Consider the following 20601-nt stretch of genomic DNA (forward strand, 5'->3'; position numbering starts at 1 on the left):
CGGTTTGGTAAAATACTGGAAACGTCAAATGTTGATGTTTTCTAAATTTCAATACCTCTATTATAAAATTTATCTTTTATGCATTTAATAATTTTAATAATGTACCTATTCTCTGCTTTTACGTTTACTTTTTCTTTTCAATGGAGTTTAATATTGAAAAGTACTTTGTTAATAAACTGTTAAACTCGTTAGACAGCTGAAGTGAAGATTTGCAGGTCCAATATTAAAACAGATCAATAATAAATAAACAAATCTAAACAATATTTATATTTTTATAGCTTACAAAACATTCACGATTACTTGTTGTCTTGTTTTTCATGTTTTCTTTAAATGTTCCTGACTTTACGAAACAATGCCTGCATGATAAGTTTAAATGGTCCTAAAAAGTCACTCTATTTAGTTAATGAAATTTATTTATCTTTACTGCCTACCTCCATTGCTTTTGGATGTAAATACAAAATATTATTACAAATTTTAGAAATTAAATGAGAATTTCACTCGATCTCCCAATATTTGCTTGATTTCTGTCACATAAATGACATTGATTGACAAACAAAACCAGAAAAACCAGCCTTCTCGCGCTGGTTAGTTTGGTGACAGTTATAACCGAATTTTCAGGAGCCGTGTTCCGTAATAAGAAAACTTTCAGGAAACCGATAGAATCGGAACATAAAACCATAACCAAGGTAAGCAAAGGAATACACCCTAAAATTTGTATTTAAATTATATCCTAAGAAATACTTTTAATGAATCAGTTGCGTGAAAAACTCTATATTATTTTAAAGAAGAAAACTAGCTTTAAGTGGCTTGTGACTTTGAAATATTTATACTTTGTGACATCTGATTATCAGTGACTGATTTCTGAGTTAATTCGCGAACAATCTAATTTTAAAATAAGAAATTTATAAATAATTAATTGACTAAGTATTATATTAAGATGCTGTATGATCTCAAATGTGGAGATGAAATTCAATGGAATTCAAATATGTTTGGAGTTGTATCATGTCATATCTTATTTTTCAGTTATTTCAAGAATATTAAATAATATTAATTACAGTTAAAAACTATTTCAAAACAATTAATTGTCTTGTCAAATATTAATTCTTGCTTACCATTTGATATTATTTCCAATTAGTTAATATAAAAAGTTATTTCAAAGTCAGAAGTAATGTCGGTAAAATAACTCCAGTATTCTCAATCACGTTAAAAGTCATTCCTCTTAAGTAATGTTTTAAATTAAGTGTTATTGTATTCCGTATAAATTATAAATATAAATAAAATATGCAATATATAAATGAAAAGTGAAGATGTTTTATTGATTGACGGATATCAAATGACAGAGGATGCGATATATGTGGATGATTTAGATAGTCTCTTCGATAATATCGGTTGTTTCAGATGCCACTTCTTCGTAATCGCGTTCCAACGTTGCTAAGTTTTCTCTGGCTTCTGTGAATTCGCCTTCTTCCATACCTTCGCCAACATACCTACCGTGAAGTAAAAAAATGTAAATTTACTTTTAAAGTTGGCTGCTTAAATTTTGAAGGAGACATTTCTGTAACGTTGATATGAAAACATGAAGACATGAACTTTATAAGACAACTGGATTGTTCATTACGTAACATCCAGCAGACAATATTGTGTCTCCGAAACAAAGCATTTTAGTACATACATTTATACATCTTTTTTAATAATTTTATCTGCAGAATATGCTGTCGAAGATTCTCGAATACAATTCGGATCATCCTGTATACCGGGTGCGTCTCAAAAGTGGCGTACTTAAATATAATTTTATTTTATTTTATCGTATAGGAAAATACTATTTGCTAATAAAATACATTATTCTACTAGTAGAACTGTGTGTACTCTTAAAATAAAATTACCAATGGACGAATGCTCTTTTGGCAAACATCAAGTCGAATTTCTTGTTTAACTTCTTCCATGCAGACTCTATAGCTGTAGTGTTAGATAGCATACATACTGCCCTTTGTACACTGGCTAGATCACCGCCTGCCACTACAGTTGGTGGTTGGTAGTTAATGCCAACTTTAAAACCTAAAAGAAAGGAATAAAATGTAAAAAAACACTTCACTTAAGTTTAAAAAGGTTTCAAATATAAATTTATCATATTGTCCCAACTAAACTTTCCAATCCAATTTTGTAATATCCATCATACAGGTCGCTTTTATGTATGGAAACGGTTGATTATTAGGTAAAATGTAGGAGGTACCGCAAAAAGTTAAATACGGCGATTTTTAAATATCTATTAGCGAGTAATAAATTTAAGTGTACAGTGTCAGTCATAAGTCGTGGCACATAAAAGTTTCATTTCTTTAAATAGAACCCCCTGTATATTACTGCATATTTCAATTCTTTCTTCAATTCTAAGCAAAAATCGAAATACATACAATGTACCTCAAAGCAACCGTGTCCGAGTTATTGACTTTTGATAATATCACTTAAACGATTTGATTTAATTAATTTCGATATGTTCAGCTTCATTTAACGATGCTATTCTGACAAAAATGTGATACTTAATAATATTTGACATTAGTTATCAAGTTATTAAGCATTTATAGATGTATAAAATGAGATTATATCAAGTCTGGAAATTACAAAAATTTCTTTTAGCATTTCAATTCTTCAATTTATGATCATTGTGTATTACGATTACAGTAATTGCTTAAAATTGAAGGAAGAATTGAAATATGCAATAACATACAGAGGGTTCAATTTAAAAAAAAATTAAGTTTGATGTGCCACAACTTATGACCGACCCTGTATACTTAGATTTACTAGTAGCTAATAGGCATTTAAAATCTGATTACAACAGTATTCCAGTTTCGGCATGTTCACGAATGGCATCATTAAATGAAACTGAACATATCGAAATTAATTAACCCAAGCAACACAGATAGTAGCAGGTACGTTCCTGGGACTACAAAAGCAATCATCAAGGAGACTGCCACTATCGACGGCTACATTGCCGCCACGTAGCCGCCTGGTAACTGCTACTATATTGTTGCGAGCCGGTGTGGACTCGACCTAACCTCACAATATGGCCCGCCCTCGGATGACCTTAACATCGCATAGACACCGCAATGATTCATTCGTTCGAGAAGAATCGAGTCCCACTAGAATGGACTAGTACATACGAGAACATTCGAAACCTTCTCTATGCGCCTAACGATCTTTGGACTATTCTAGATTTCTTTTACCTGTCGGTATAAAAGCCGGCGGCAGTGGCCTAGAGAGGGCAGTTATAAATATACCAGTGCAGTTGACGCGCTAAAATTCAAAATAAATTCTTAGTTATAAATCGTTTGTAAATAGTTCTATAAGTCTTTTATCGTTATTGTTTTTGTTAATTAATGTTAAATAAATAGTGTTTAAATAAATTGTGACTTTCTATCCACACGGAACCGACGAAAAACGTAACAATATAGTAGCAAAACATTCTTCTAGCGACCTCTACTTTTAAAAAACGTTTTGAAATAAAATAATAATATGATATGACAGCCGCAGTGCATGGCCATGTTAAAGTCAAGTTAATAATGGCATGTTATGTTTATGAGGAAAATGATGGTTTTTAATCGCGTATTTCGGACACTTCCAGGACTAATATAATAACGCACGTCACTTTACTGACAAATATTACCGAGTTAGATGGAAATATTTTAACGCGCCTTCGAATTAATTCAATTTTATAGATATGGAACTAGAAAGTTACTTTGAACACCCAAAAAGTCGAACAATCAGGCATTTTGTGACAATATAGTTCCATATGTTTCTATAAAGTTCCGCCTACCTCTCATTTCAAAACAATTTAAGAACACTAATTTTTTATCTAGGAGCCTTGGAAAAATATATTTGATCATTTAATTTTTTTCGTGTCTTGTCCTGACTGGTTAAAAGATGCCTAAATTGTATTTTTAATCATATCTCAATTTTTTCATATGGAACGAGGATGACTTATTAGCATATTTGAAAAAAGCATTTTACGAATAATTTGGTACTACAGACTTGGTATTTCGAGTCAAAATGCCTTTATGAACCGATGTTACAATTTCAAATAAACCATATGAGAAAATGTCATATTATGATATGTCATTCTATTCAGTGTCATTTTCTATTGAATTAAGCAAAAAATATTGAGGGTACCATTGGGTGCCATTTAAAAATCAAAAGTTGTCTTTCCCGGTGAAACATGAAGTGACCAATAACAATTGAATAAAAAAAATGATGAATGAGAAAATCGAATTTTTACTTTCACCCTAATCTGATTTACTTCAATTCCGGTCTCCAAAATCTCATTTAATTCTGTTATAAAATCATGTAAAAATTCTTGTAATGGAGGTTTTGCCTCGCCAAATATAAATAGCTGCCACCATGGGTTGATCGCAAGGATATTCATGCATTTTTAGGAGTATCGGCCAAAATTCTAATAGAGAACTCTTAAATGGAGGCAAGCCGTCAACATTAAAAATTAGAGACACCGATTCTAGGTTGGTCTCTTCGGATAAACGTGCTACTAAAATCTTCCAATTTAAAAACAACTTAAATCTTCCTTATTCCATTGTACCAAAATTTTCCATTTCCCATTGGAAAATGGCACAGTATCTCGGTGTACCCAATAAAGTCCTGCTGTACTCAATAAAGTCCTGCTGTTTCCTGGCAATGATGTTAAGCCTTCATTTTTTAGTATACCAAGTAAATCTGTTAGAGCAATGTGGCTAATTTGGTGTTTTAATGCCCAATGCCTTAGTTCCTAACTTATGTTACTTTCTTCTCTGATCTCTGTTTTATCAGTAGTCCCCAACTCGACATTACTAGAAACATGCAGCTATTAAGAACTTTACAAATATATAGAAAATACGACAATTATACAAAATAATATGTATATGGATTTTCAAAAATAAATTTAAAATAATTTATTGTCATATCAAAGCCCAGTCATACTTCTCTAAATTTAATCCAATAAACCCTTTATCCTGGTGAACTTGTCTAGGAAATTCCACTAGCAGCGCACTGAACAAACAATTTTATTGATCTTTATTCTTGTGGTAACGGACAGGATGGGTAAATACGCGATCTGCTACTATAAAGAAATATTTTTTAGTTTCTATAACTTTATAGTAGCAACACGTCAATAGGAGTATAGTCCCCGTTACTGTATAGTAACAAACCATAGTCGCAGCTACTATTTTGGGACCAACAATTAGTACCCAAATGCCTCGTAACTTTAAGACCCAAAATATAGGGTACTGCGACTATTCTGGGACTAAGCATGGAACTATATAGTAACAAGTACTTCATATACCCATTTTAGTAGCACAGACTGGTAGCCGTTCCGTATTTATTGTCACTATGTAGATTTTGCCACTTAGTGGTAATAATGAAAGGATTTGAGTAGTCCCAGTTACTAGACGCAACTACCCATTTGCTACCTTAATTTTGGGTGTTTAAATTCCAAATGACTAGTAACAGGGTGGTAACAGATACTATCCAAAAATACTTTGCAGTGGTATTACCGGATATAGTGACAAATTAGGTAACAGGGTGTACCCAGGAACTATGTTTTGGTAGCCAGTCTTAAACCGAAGGGATTTGGAACTATCTGTGTTGCTTGGGAAATCAAATTGTTTAAGGGATATGTTCAAAAGTCAAGAACTCGGAAACGGTTGGTTTGAGGTACATTGTGTGTATTTCGATTTTAATTTAGAATTGAAGGAAGAATTGAAATATGCAATAATATACAGGTTTTTAATATTTTTAATTTTACAGGTTCTATTTAATAAAAAATAAATTTTGATGTGCCACAACTTTACGACCGATCCTATGTCCATAAATTTAGATTTTACTCGTTAATAGACATTTAAAAACCCTATAATTTTTGTATTTAACTTTTTGTGGTACCTTGTATATTTTACCTAATAATCGACCGTTTCCATGCATAACAGCGGCCCTGTATAATTTTTTTCATCAAGTTTTGATTCAACAATTCATTAACATTACGCTTCAACAGTGTAAACTCATGCACTAACTAGGAATTATTTCAAAACAAGGAAATGGTGCCACTACATTAAGATCAAACTTGATGTAGTCTGTCCAACGAGAAGATCCATAACAGTGACAGTTGTGCCTGTCAGTGCGTTTTTAATTCACAGGTAAAATGTATTTTCTGTAATTTTTTGGATGTCGTCTGTAGAATTCTTCCCTGACTCGTTGGACAGATTTAAACAGTTTTTTACAGTTAATTTAATTATTTTATATACAGCTGTCCTACATTGTCTGTCGTTCGGTCACTACAATTAAGTTCAAGTACGATCTCTGTCACTTTTGAAGCAAACGTTTAGTTTCCTAAAATATTTTGATTAAAAGAAAATATAGAAAATATGGGAAAGTGGGCAACGCTAAAGCTTAATCACTTGATTAAAGGTTTATTTGGTATGATGTATACCGGGTGTTGCATCGTCGAGCGAGACATATGAAATCCCATGTAAATTTTAATGGGGTCAATTATTGGCTTCCCTAATTATTTTAGAGAATAATTCTATTTAGGTTTATTGAAGAGCACTAAAACCAACATTCAAAAGAATAACTTTAGATATTTTTGATTAGCCCGTTTACGAGTTATCGCAGATTTCTTTTTAAATATTTCTCCTTACTTATGGCCCTGTATTTACTTATGAGCACTAGGCAAGGTAAAAGATAACTGTCAAATGAAGTTGTCATTTCAGAAATTTATCTATTTAGTGCTTTCTTATTATTATTAAAAACTCATACCTACATCGAAAATATTAAATGGTAAAAATGAATTACACTACCGAAGAAAATGTATTGATGATTAAATGGTATTATCAAGGAAATAGTTATCAAAAGGTGTCGGACATGTTTGCTGATCTGTATCTATAATAGACCGATACCTGGAAATCTACAATCGCAAGGAATATCCAGAGATTTGAGACCAAAGGTACCCTAATAAATAACTGCAGATGTGAAGTAAGGCAGGAACAAAGAGAAGATGCAAGAAATGATACTGACTTGGAAGTTTTATTGTGCGTGGAAGAGAACGATGGAAAGATCAGCACAAGGAACTTGAGGATGAAATAGGAATACTACAGCGTTTCGAAACGAAACGACATAAATACTATTCCTTCAAATATGAAAAGCACCAAGAGCTACGAGATGGGGACGAAATACGGCGGCAGGCGTTTTGTTTTGATATGATGGAAAGAGCAAACACGGATAGGGAATTTTTAAAAAACATATGTTTCACTGACGAATGCACGTTTACCTTAAATAATGAAGCCAATGTTTAAAATTATCGATATTGGAACAAAGAAAACCAACACAGGTTTGTCGAAACGAGGACGCAATATCCACAGAAAGTAAATGTTTGGGCAGGAAATACAGGAAATTTAAATACAGAATATTATTTAGAACTACTAGAAAATCATATTTTACCTGCTTTACATGATGCCGCTAGGGAAAATCAGGAAGTTTGGTACCAAATGGATGGCTGATGCCCGGCACATAGTACCCTGGCTGTTCGGGAATATTTAGACAATAGTTTTAACGGAAACGTTATTAGCTTAAATCATATAGTAAATTGGGGACATTTAAAAAACAGGATATACAAGGATAAAAAATACTCAAATCTAGACGAGTTAAAAAATGCTATTTCTGCCGAATGCAATAGAATTTCAGTTTACCAACTAGCGAATGTAAGAAGAGAATTTTATGATCGCCTGGGTTATTATCTAGCAGTCGATGGAGGAATATTTGAACATCTTAAATCCTAAAGTTCTAACAATTTAATAGTACCTAAATTAATAAGTTATTGAATATTGAAATAATACTATAATTAACCTTGTAATTGATTACTTTATTTTACTTTAATTCATATTAATTTGTATTTATAAATACATATCTTTAAGATTTCCGATGTAGGAATGAGTAGTCAATAATAATAAAGTACTAAATAGGTAAATTTCTGAAATGACAACTTCATTTGACAGTTATTTTTTACCTTGACTGGTGCTCATAAGTAAATACAGGGCCATAAGAAAGGAGAAATATTTAAAAAGAAATCGGCGATAACTCGTAAACGAGCCAATCAAATATATCTAAAGTTATTCTTTTGAATGTGGGTTTTAGTGCTCTTCAATAAACCTAAATAGAATTATTCTCTAAAATAATTAGGGAAGTCAATAATTGACCCCATTAAAATTTACATGGGATTTCCTATGTCCCGTCCGACGATGCAACACCCGGTATGTAGGTACTATACATAGTGAGGATGCTTACCTGTAGGACACCAGTCGACAAACCTAACATTGCTTTTTGCTTTCATTAAAGCAATGGAGGCGTTAACATCTTTTGGTACGACATCGCCTCTGTACAACAGACAGCAAGCCATATATTTTCCTTCACGTGGATCGCATTTGACCATCTAAAATATTTTAACATTCGAGTATTTTGTTTTTGAAAAAAAGATGTAATATAGAATATTAATTATTAACTATAACGAATTAGTTTTTTATACAAATTACTTGATTAGTTGGTTCGAATAATTCAGCTGTTATTTCTGCTACAGACATTCCTTCGTGGTAGGCCTTCTCCGATGATACTACGGGGGCATAGGATGCAAGCGGGAAGTGGATTCTTGGATAAGGAACCTTTTAAAGTAGAGAATTTAAGTATTTTATAAAAGAATGGAATATCTATTAACACCGAAAATATGCCCTTTTTATTTAGCAATGTTTCATAGGTTGTTTGGTAAAGAAATTTATCATAAATTATTAGTCATTTGACAATTATTATATTTATTTATTTTTTAAATATATGTTGTTATTGTCTTATTTAGAATCGCACCCTTAGACTTTTTTAGATGGTGTATTAAAATCGTTTAATTTAAAAAGAAAAACTGTTTGAAAAACTAGAAAGTGATTACTATGTTAGCAGCTATTACTATTACTATGTTAGCACTATGTTAGAACTATCACTATGTTAGCAGCATATAAAAATAGGATATTACGATTAAGGAATAAAACGTGACTCACATACAAATATGTTATGAATTAAGAAGTTGTTCAAGGTGAGTATTAAATATAGTCCGAATGGAGTATATGACTTGTTCAATGAGAGTATATGCCTTGTTAATAATTGTATTTCTTTATTTAACGTTTTTTAAATATGTTGTTATGTTCTAACTAGTGATGAGAAAAACCGATTAATTTAAATAATCGAGTACTCGAGTTTCAAGCGATTTCAATAATCGAGCGATCGCTCGAGCGAAATTTCGCTCGTATTAATACGGTTTTTTGCCGATCACTTGTCGCTTGTTGTACTGAGAAGTTGCGTGCGCAGGGCACATATTCTTTCGGTGATGAATGGCAAGTAGCAAGCGACGAGCGACGAGTAATTCGATTGATTTAATTTGGTTTAAAGCATTGTTGATTTAGGTTGTAAAATGTTGTCACTCAGGTACACAACGGATAACGTCGTATAAATTTGCTACCTACAATGTATGTAGAAAATTCGCTCGGCTTTGTATCAAGTATGTTACATTAAAATCCGATTTCAATTTATTTCATTCTAGGATCACTTGTGTTCGTCGCTTGTAACCCGTCCATGAATTTTCGCTCGAGTTATCCCATCACTAGTTCTAACTCGATCTTATTTTCCATTTTTTAGACGGTTTATTAAAGTCATTTAACTTTTAAAAGAAAAACTTTAGATATCGATTTCAAAAAAATACGGAGGCGGTAAAATTGACAGAAAGTTGTTTTAATATTTTCAGAATTCGCACAGTTTAAAATCTGGGGGCGAGAATATTGAATTAATTTTAATTGTAAATATTCGCTGCAAATTTTGAGTTATTACGTTATAATATGTCATATCTTGCCATTTATTTCTTGTTACGGTTATAATAATATTATAAAGATTGGTTCAGATGAAAGAAACTGAAAATGTATGAAAAAATTGTGCATAATTATTATTAGGTACATTATTAGGTATTATTTTACAATCTAGCAATTTCTTTCTTTTTAATTTGCCGTACGAAGTTCAATGTGTTGACTGCAAACTAATAATGTTGATGGAAAATTTTCAAAACCATTGAGAATCGAAATCCTTTATAGACATTCTGTGGTAGTTTCTAATTTTTTTATAATAATAATGTAATACTAATTTCTTATAATAATAACATCACAATTTAGTGAAAATTGTGATATGCTCCTATGTATTTTATTTTTGTTGTTTTTTATTAATAAATATACAACAAAATATCGTCTCCTACGCCAAAAATAAGTGGTTTCATCCATTACACAAAAAATTACATTACACAAAAATATAGCTAAATAAAAATCGAGATAAAAATAAACTTATGTATAATATATTATGCTAAAATGACAACTGGATGGAGACGAAAATAAAATTCTTTATTTCAGTGAAATTTTCATGCATGTGTTTAAAAACAAAAATATCCTAATTCGCAATTCGCATTTCACAATTCGCGTGTATATGAATCTACCTTTAGGTATGAAAGGCGACTCATATACAAATATGTTATGAATTCAAATTGTCCAAGGGGAATTAAATATAGTCCAAATAGCATCCAATTAGTGTATATGACAGTGGTTCGTCCGTTGAAATCATATATATTTACTAACCGGACACACTATATGGGCAAGAACGTATTAAAATTGAATTTAAGGCGCAAGAAACATATAACTTGAAAATATTAACAATTCGATGTTATGGTAAAGAATTGTAACATATTAATTTCTATTAAATAAAATGTGTTATATAAAACCAAACAGATATTTTTATAAAATCAGACAAGATATAGAAAAACAGTTTATCTTAGTGTAATATTTTTTGAACTAGTCTATTTTGTATTGTGAAAATGTGATCTTATTGATTCAGAACTGTGCTCGCTATGAATAGCACTATAAAGATTAATATATAAAAGGTGAATCAGATACAGATGTATTATGAAAAAATTATGACCCATAATTTTTACAATCGAGCACTATAAAAATTAGTGTATAAAAGATAGTACCTATTTACAGTAAAAATATCTACGATTTCCGAATTTTTGAACATTTTGTTAGCTGGTTTTTACTGGTTCCTGATTTTTTTAGATTAAGGCATAAACACCACATAATAACTTACTAAATCACCACAATACACCAAAACAATTTTACTTTTACACTGGACGCGCGTTTCGCTAACCATGTTAGCATCATCAGCAGATGATTATAAACTCAGTGTTTCGGGTTATCTCCATAATAAACAGATTATAAACTCAGTGTTTATAATCATCTGTTGATGATGCTAACATGGTTAGCGAAACGCGCGTCCAGTGTAAAAGTAAAAGTTTTTTGGTGTATTGTGGTGATTTAGTGTTTTTATTTTGCTGTGTAACACCAAAGGTCCCAACCCTCAACTGTAACCACAGACTGATATATAAAAGCTAGCCAACAAAACAACATTTCTTATCGTGCATAAGATTGTAAGGGTGAAAATGTGTAGTAAATGCGGAAAACATTTACCAAATTTGTTTGGAACTCGGTCAAATCAACATTAAGAGCACCGTCAAACCTTAGACTTGCGGTAATTGAAGAGACCACTTGGCTTATCAATCTAAAAAATAATATTAAATTACTGTCACATAAATGTTTAAATTTGTTAAGTACCTGTTTAAATTAATGTAATCAGGTCTTTCAATTCCCAATTTTCTCCTACATATATCGTAAATGGCCTCATTATCTACCATAAAGGCGCAATCAGAGTGGCTTAAAGTGCTGTGTGTAGTCAAGATGGAATTGTATGGTTCTACCACAGCGGTACATACCTAGTATTAGTATTAAGTAGATGATAATGAAAAACAATACAGGGTGTTACATGTGATTGGGTAATAATTTTTAGTGATTAATTTTTTAAACTTTTTGACTATACCGGGTGCGTCTCAAAAGTGGCTAACCCCTATAACTTTTTTATTTTTCCAGATAAAAAAAAACGAGATTTGGTATGCTAGTATATGACATAAAATAGGATTGATTAACGTATTCAATTGTTTTTGGTCACTTCAAAAAAATGAAATGACTACAACTTTTGAGTTTTAAATGGCACCCTCTGTATTTTTTTCTGAATAAAATGACTTATCATATGTCAACTTTTGACATTTTCATTTAAAAAAATGCATTTTAAATTTCAATCTAGAGTACCATGGCTGTGTTAAAAACACTAATTGTGAATCAAGGAGCCTTGGAAAATACATTTGATGATCTAATGTCTTTCGTGTCTTGTCCTGGCCGGTTAAAAGATGCCCAAATCGTATTTTTAATCCTATCTAAATTTCTTCAAATAGAGCAAGGGTGGCAAATAGAACAATAGTAGCAAGGGTGGCATTTGGAAAAAGCATTTTTTTACGAATAATTTGGTACTAGACACTTGGTATTTCGAGTCAAATTGTCTTTATGAGCCGCATGTTACAATTTCAAATAAATCATATGTGAATGTCACACATATGATATGTCATTCTATTCAGAGTATCATTTTCTATCAAATAAAGTAAACAAATACCGAGGGTGTCATTCAAAGCTCAAAAGTTGTAGTTATTTCCGGTGAATTAGGAAGTTACCGAAAACTTAAGTCATATACTAACATTGTAACAAATCTCATTTTTTATCTGAAAAAATAAAAAAGTTATAGGGGTGAGCCACTTTTGAGACCCATCGAGTATAAATATGCTAAATTACCTGGTAACTCTATTACTCTATACAATTTTTTAAAATTTACTTCCTATAATATACATATGGCGAATTTATTAATAATATTTTATAGGTACTCTATATAAAGGGTACTTCCAAAAAATCACTACCCAAACTTTAGTTTGAAATTTCTACACCCTATATAAATCGATTTTACGATACTTGTGGTGCAGGATAAACTACAAATTCCAATTTGCTCTTCTTCCCAAAATCTTGGCTCAACTTTTCCATCAGGAGCGATGTAAAGCCCGAACCAGTACCGCCTCCAAAGGAATGGAATACAAAGAACCCTTGAAGACCTGAACAGTTTTCAGCAAGCTTGTAAAGACGCTCCATTACAATGTTGAGCATTTCCTTTCCTAGAAAATAATATGGTGTTTTTAGTACCTACCTAGAGTTATACAGTTGTTATAACTTTAAACATTATTACAGCAGGGGTATTCTGTGCGTTATTAAATGTAAGTATGATGTAGAATTCGACAGTAGAACTATTTCATTGATTTAGAGCCAAAGAAACCAGTGGTACGTAGCTAAGTGTATGTCTGCTCGTTTATAATTAAGTGTCTTTTTTACTTCAAATAAATGTCTCAAATAGTAATAGGGAACTCTAATATTGAAAAGAGCTATCCAATTGTTACTAAGTTGTAAGCTACGCCATTTTTTTTTTTTTTTTTTTTTTTGGTGAGGGGTAGTTTAAAAATCTTATAGACGAATAGTGATTGCTTCCATGACCATCTCGAGAGATGGCCATAGGAATAACCCCTAGACAGTGTGGGACCTGTGAGGCCCACTAAAAAAGTCCACCTCCAAGGAATCAAAGCCGTCAGCTATTATTCCTAAGCACATGTGGGGAACAGTGGGGGTGGAGTAATGGGACTATATTATGAGAAGGGGGGGGACAAAATTAATTGTCTAGAACAATGGTTTTAAGATGGGAGTATTTGAAGTTTCTATAGTCCTCGGGATTGTAATCAAAGATTTTTAGGGTACTATTGGGGATAGTACCGATTTTCTCGTAGAACTTCAAGGCACGATCCCGAAGGTATTTGGGGATGGGGTCGATGCGTAGGTCAGTACGTATGTCGGAGTTTCGTATATACCAGGGAGCTCTGGTGATATAGCGGAGGATTTTGTTCTCACAGACTTGGAGTCTGTGGATTTGGCTGTCGGAAGCTCTACACCATACTGGGGCTGCATAGAGGAGCTGGGGGCGAATGACTGTTCTGAACAGTAGGACTTTATTTGAGAGGGAGAGGGTGCTCTTTTTGCTGAGGAGGCCATGAAGGCTAGCATAAGTGGCACGGGCACCAGATATTTTCTTGTCGATATGAGGGATCCAGGATAGCCGTCGGTCTAGTGTGACTCCAAGATACTTGGCGGTTTCCCCCCAAGGGATCTCTTCGTCATCTATGACTAGCGGAGGAGGTAGTGGGAGCCTCATTCGTCCGGAGACGAACAAGGTTTGGGTTTTTGCTGCATTGATTTTGATTTTCCAATGGGAAAACCAATCAAGCAGCTGGGCGATGTGGGGTTGGAGCCTGCTCATAATTCCATTGCTCGAGGCAGTGGAGTAGAGACAGGTGTCGTCTGCGAAGCTAGCTACGCAGGCTACGCTAAGGCGGCTATCACACCAATAATAATCGACGGTGAGGTTACCGCAATAACTTTGTAGTCGCTACAAATAGTTTTAAACGGAGAAGCTCTCACCACCATCTCACTACTCGCACGAAGCAGCTCTAAAAAGCGATCAGCTCAGTAACAGTAACCGTCAATTAGAAGTTGGTCAAAGAATGCCTAGAGAAGCTGAACAAATTAGGCAAAGAAAATAAAGTACTCCTGGGTGCCCGCTTACCAAGGGATAGACAAAGCAAACGATCTAGCTAGAAAAGGAGCGACACTCCACTATAACTGGACCAGAACCGTTCTGCTTTCCAAGCGGAAACCATTTTAAAGCGGAACTGAAGAACCTGGAGGACTCCATCCGTAACCTGGAATGGGTCCCCATCGAAAGTTAAAGTTGATTATGCAGTTCGTTATCCGACGATATGATGATAGATATATTTTATTGGTTGAATTTAAAGACTTCTGGCTGGTTAGTAACGGTTAACCAATCGGTTTTAAATTCAACCAATAAAATTAATATCGCATCAACGTATCGTCGGACAACGGATGCATGAAAATCAAGCTTAAGACACCTCGAAAAAGTTCCTCAGAACTTAATCGAAAAATCAAAGATTTTCCTGCTTTTTAAGTAAGAATAATCGGACCATAGACTTAAAATATATCGCTACCTGGCTTATATCTCAACGCGGTCAAACAATCTTTTGTACACATGTTTACTTCTGGGTACAGTCGACCGAGCCTTCCTCATCCAGCCTATGTTGTCACGTCTTTAATATTATCAATATTTTTTTTCTTGTTATACACATATATTGAGATATTAATACTACAGTTTAATAAAGTAGGTTATAATATTCCAGAGATGTATTAAATAGTCCTTATACTACTAAATTATAAGTCGGATACTGTTTAAAAAGGATAAGTTCTTTACAATATGACAACACCGATTAGAGGCGAGGGAGCCTATTCATTCATTTATTACCTTCTAGTACGCGTCGCACGTGTGCGGTAAAGCTTTGTTGCCGCTACGTCCCCGGCTGTATTAACGCATTTTCTTAGCTTGTAGTCCTAAAGTGTTTATTTTATTGACTTTTTCTGTTCAAGAACTATAAAATATGGTTCGCCAGTGCCAAATTTACAAGAAATTTGACTTAAATAATCCATTTAAGTCTTGAACGACTTTCGACCGGTAGGCAACTCTGAATTTACCCATTAGGAGTCAGTGGCGTTGTTGTAGAAAGGCGCTTATTTAGATAATATTTTAGTAAAATGTAAAATCTGAATTTTTTCTCTTACATTACATTATTTACTTACTTACATTGTAACAAAATCATAATTATAACCCTGTTAATACTTAATAATGTTTTTATTAAAAATATATTCCGGTTTATTCTAAAATTATCTTGAGAATCTAAAATAACATACAAGAATTTTAAAATGATATTACATTATGAAACAATATTTTTTAATATACCGGGTCGTCTCAAAAGTGGCTCACCCCTATAACTTTTTTATTTTTTCAGATAAAAAAAAACAGATTTGTATGTTAGTAGGTATATGACATAAATTAGGATTTATTGATGTATTCAATTGTTCTTGGTCTCTACCTGTTTCACCGAAATGATTACATCTTTTGATTTTTAAAGGCACCCTCGGTATATTGCTACTTTATTCGATAAAAAATGACACTCTGAATAGAATGACATATTATATGTCAACTTTTAACATTGTCGCTTAAAAACAAATCGTATTTTAAATTTCAATCCAGGGTGTCATGGTGTTGTTAAAAACACTAAGTTTTAACCTTGGAAAAATAGTTTTGATCGTCTAATGGGTTTCGTGTCTTGTTTAGGCCGGTTAAAAGTTGTACAAATCGTATTTTTAATCATACATGTGTCAATTTTTTCAAATGGAACAAGGGTGACTCATTAGCATATTTGGAAAAAGCATTTTTTTATGAATATATTGATACCACACACTTGGTATTTCGAGTCAAATTGTCGTTATGAACCGCGTGTTACAATTACAATTAAACCATATGCAAAAATGTCAAAAGTTGACATATGATATATGTCATTCTATTCAGAGTGTCATTTTCCATCGAATAAAGTAGAAATATACCAAGGGTGCCCTTTAAAAATTAAAAGTTATAGTCATTTCCGGTGAAACAGGAAGTCACCAAATACAATTAAATGCGTCAATCAATCCTAATTTATGTTATATACTAACATACTAAATCTTGTTTTTTTTATTTGAAAATATAAAAAAATTATGGGGATGAGCCACTTTTGGGACGCACCCGGTATAATGAAGACAGTACCGAGTTAAATAAATGTAGTTTTCATTTTATCCACTTTCTATCACCTTCCTTGCTTTAATGGAACAGGTTTATGTTTTCTCTAATTTACATAATAAGACATCACTTAACCAGAAATAAAATTACAACAATCATATTTTTTTTTTCTCCCTGTCGCCGATTCTATTATATCTGTGGAATAGATCCTGTTTTGATTAATATTAGGGGTTGTAAATGTTTGACTAAAATTAATAATTTATTATTAATTTCAAAAATTACGTAATTTCGATTATAAAATTTCTTCTATGACGTGTATTTTAATATTTTTATCCTTTTTGGACTCTAAGACGTTTTTTCTAAACTTTTATTTAAAAAACCTGTCTTAAATCTTAATAAAATATAAAAGTTTCACGATATATTTAATTTTTAATTATAGCTTCATTGGGTAAATAAAAAATTACCCGGCTATGATACGGAGAGTTCAGGTGTACTTGAGAAACGAAAGACAGTGTTGTGTTTCTCGGCAGAGTCGTCAGGGAACGACCGTTACGACAGAGACAACCTATCTATCGCTCGTGTCGCACTCGTTATAACCTAAAACAATAACACAACAATAACAAGACATTGTCTGACCGCATGTACCAGCTATTTATGAATAAGATGCTCAGTCTATATTTTATTTTAAGTCTATGCTCTGGACTCTCAGGGTTTCTAACAGGACACTGTCTCCTCAAGGAACACAGTATATTTCAGTAGATTAAAGCTGAGAAACAACGGCGAATGCAGATTCTGTGGGAAAAATGGGGAAACACCAGAGCACACCTTATCACTGAGTGCGCCGAGACTACCGGCACTACCGGCAAATGGCCCGATGGGTGGTGTAATTCCATCTTCGTACCTATCTTTAAGAAAGGATTACCACTAGACTGTAGTATAATTACATAACAATTGCCCTGATTCTCCATGCCAGTAAAATACTCTTAACCATCATCAAAGAGCGTCTTAAACCTTTTCTCCTCCAGCAGATATCAGATGAACAAACAAGTTTTAATCCCCGGAAAAAGTAGATCCTAAATCTTGGACAGATCATAGAAAAAGCCAGAGAATATAACATTGAGATATATCTGTGTTTCGTGGACTACTCCAAGGCGTTTGATAAGGTAAAATGGAATAAACTCTGGACTATTTTACTAGAAATGGCACTCAACCTCACCTCATTTTTTGGTCAAACAGCTCTATAAGAACAACAATGCTAAAATCAGAGTTAGTAACACGTTATTGAGTAGTTTCAAAAGTAAAGCAGGTGTGAGACAGTCGCCAATCCTGTTTAAAATCTACACTGAATATATCATGCGTAGAGTAATAGAAAAATGGAACGGTGGAATATCCTTGGGGCGCAGGAGGATAAATAATCTTAGATACGTAGATGATATCGTTATTATAGCCGCCAGCAAAGAAGAGTTGCAGGAAGTCATGGCTGTACTGTGCTCTATTAGTGCAGAATATGGCTTGGAACTAAATAAACGAAAAATCAAGACGATATGTTAACCGCCTCCGCAACAACCAGTCTGGTGTCCGAACCGTTCCTGGATACGAGGTTGTGAGCCAATTCATTTATTTAGGTTCCATGATAGCAAACTCTGGACGATGCGAAGCTGAAATCAGGCACAGAGCGGCAATAGCAAGGAACGCAACAACAAAACTGACTAAGATATGGAAGGCTACAGCAATCACACGAAAAACTAAACTCCGCATTGCGAACTACCTCATTTTCCCCATAGCTATATATGGCTCCGGAACCTGGACTCTGGAGGAAAGTGATAAACAAAGAATAAACGCCTTGGAGATATGGACGTATTGACGACTGCTGCGAATACCATGGACGGCTCATCGAACAAACATTTCTATTATTGAACATCTAAAAATTGAGACACGTCTGGTCACAAAATTAAATCAGTCAATCCTGCGATATTTTGGCCATATTGGTAAGTGGCATCTCAATGGAGAGACTGATGTTCGAGGGGAAGGTAGAGGGGAGGCGCTCAGGTGGAAGGTCACCTAAGAGGTGGGTAGACCACTAGAGGGAGTTGGCCGATTCTACGCCAGCCGCCCGGAGGAGGAGGCTGTACTGGAACATGTAAAATAGGCTAATAAATAAGGATAAACAGGTTTAAACAGAAAACAACCGCTTTTGAACTGCTTTGAACCGCTTTTTGGCTTAAAACAACAGACCTGTTCAGTTTTTGTTCAAACCCGTTTATTTCTGTTCAAAAGCGGTTGTTTTCTGTTTAAACCTGTTTATTCTTGTTTATTAGCTTATTTTACATGTTCTTAGCTGATTTTTACGCCGAACGCCTCCTCCTCCTCCTCCGAGCGGCTGGCGTAGAATCGGCCATCTCCCTCTACTTAGACCAAGTCAAGATCCTGGTGGGCCACAGCCTGCCTGAAGCCTCACATATGGCGCAGTGTCGAACAACTTGGTCCAAGGAAGTGAGGGGAATCAATACATGATGTCACCATACTCTCACGTAGGGTGAAGGACTAAAGAGAGACAAACATTTTGTGATTATATATAATCTACTGCATAACTTCATATTAACTGTGCTATGAATTATTAATTAAAACACTTGGTTTCTTTTTGTCTTAACGCAGCGAAGGACCGCTTCCCCTGTTTACACAAACCGCACGCCCCTGATCTAATTAATACGTAAATGTGTTGGAGTGGGAAAGCTTTTAAATTAATTGTATTCTTAGGACCAGAAATGGCTCAACGACAGGAACAAATAAAGACAGATAAATCTTTCTTGTTGTGTTTTATTTACAGATTGACAATTGACATGTGCTTTGTCAAAATGGGGGGGAGGGGACTATTGAATAAATTTATCACCGTCATCGTCATACGTTCATTTTTTAGTAAACTGTTGGTCATTTCCCGCGAAATTTACTATATTTATAATTTTACCTATGCTGTAATGGCCTCTTGCATAATTATTAGCTGCATCTTCTTTACCAGTTATTAGTTGCTCAGGGTGGTATAATTTTTTATAATAGCCCATTCTAACTTCGTCTAAAAATTAAATTTGTAAGCAAGACTTAAAAAAAATATATTCAATTTAACGAGAAATACAACACAATTTTTATAATTTTCAACGCATATTCAAAACTTGACAAACTATATATAAATTAATTTTAAACATACCTACAACAGTAGGTTCTAGATCTACCATTACGGCTCTAGGTACCATTTTACCATTTTCGACTTCTGAGAAGAAGGTGCCATAGCAGTTGTCAGACACCACTTCTTTTTCTGGAGAAATTGTTCCATCTGGTTGAATACCGTGCTCTAAACAATACAGTTCCCACGTAGAATTTCCAATTTGAACACCGGCTTGCCCAATGTGAACTGATATGCATTCCCTCTAATATAATTTTATTAGTTTATCTTGGTGTCTCAATCCCTGCCACAAAAATGGTATTTATTGCGCATAAAGAAAAATTTACTCACCATGATTCCGATACTGAAATTTGAATGATTATGAGACAAAAATTTCACAAAAATAGAACTTTAAAATTTTGATGACAAGACAAAAAGTCACATCTTAAAATTTTGTTTTTATTTTATTTTTTGTTTCCTCGGAAATGGACATTGTTAAAGACATCTCTGTGATATCGAAAATATGCAAAATAAGATTTCTTTTTAAAAAGATCTAAATATTTTTTAAGGAGGGAAGAAATATTTTAAGCTAATTCCTAATTATAAATAGATTGATATATTTGTAAAATTATATATCTATTAGAGAACAAAGATACCTCGCAAATTTTTATAAATTCATTTTAGTAAAATATTAAATCAACAATTAACGTTTTTATTAAAATGTAATTAATTCGCAGACAAGAGTGTGT

At 33.4% G+C, this 20601-nt stretch overlaps 1 protein-coding gene across 1 annotated transcript; it reads right to left on the reverse strand.

Annotated features, from left to right (window-relative positions):
- Positions 1-1289: 1289 nt before the first annotated feature.
- Positions 1290-20344, reverse strand: LOC115889095 (tubulin alpha chain-like). The gene is made up of 10 exons (XM_030909012.1): positions 20204-20344; positions 19898-20117; positions 19661-19765; positions 12945-13141; positions 11706-11863; positions 11562-11652; positions 8556-8681; positions 8311-8455; positions 1884-2055; positions 1290-1487 (listed from the first exon to the last, which is right to left on the reverse strand). The coding sequence occupies exons 1-10, from the start codon at positions 20204-20206 to the stop codon at positions 1364-1366; spliced, it is 1341 nt and encodes a 446-aa protein (XP_030764872.1). The 5' UTR covers positions 20207-20344; the 3' UTR covers positions 1290-1363.
- Between the last annotated feature and the right edge of the window lie 257 nt (positions 20345-20601).

The sequence above is a fragment of the Sitophilus oryzae genome, unplaced genomic scaffold (assembly GCF_002938485.1).
Source record: "Sitophilus oryzae breed Bouriz unplaced genomic scaffold, Soryzae_2.0 scaffold_1171_pilon_pilon, whole genome shotgun sequence".
In the NCBI taxonomy this organism is placed as follows: Eukaryota; Metazoa; Arthropoda; class Insecta; order Coleoptera; family Curculionidae; genus Sitophilus; species Sitophilus oryzae.

What these genes read in the sequence shown, in the direction of transcription:
- LOC115889095 (XM_030909012.1), bottom strand. An exon ending in TAGTTTATCCTGCACCACAA is followed by an intron (nt 11,864 to 12,944) that starts GTATCGTAAAAT and finishes TACTAATACTAG; the next exon opens with GTATGTACCGCTGTGGTAGA. An exon ending in GATTACATTAATTTAAACAG is followed by an intron (nt 11,653 to 11,705) that starts GTACTTAACAAA and finishes ATTATTTTTTAG; the next exon opens with ATTGATAAGCCAAGTGGTCT.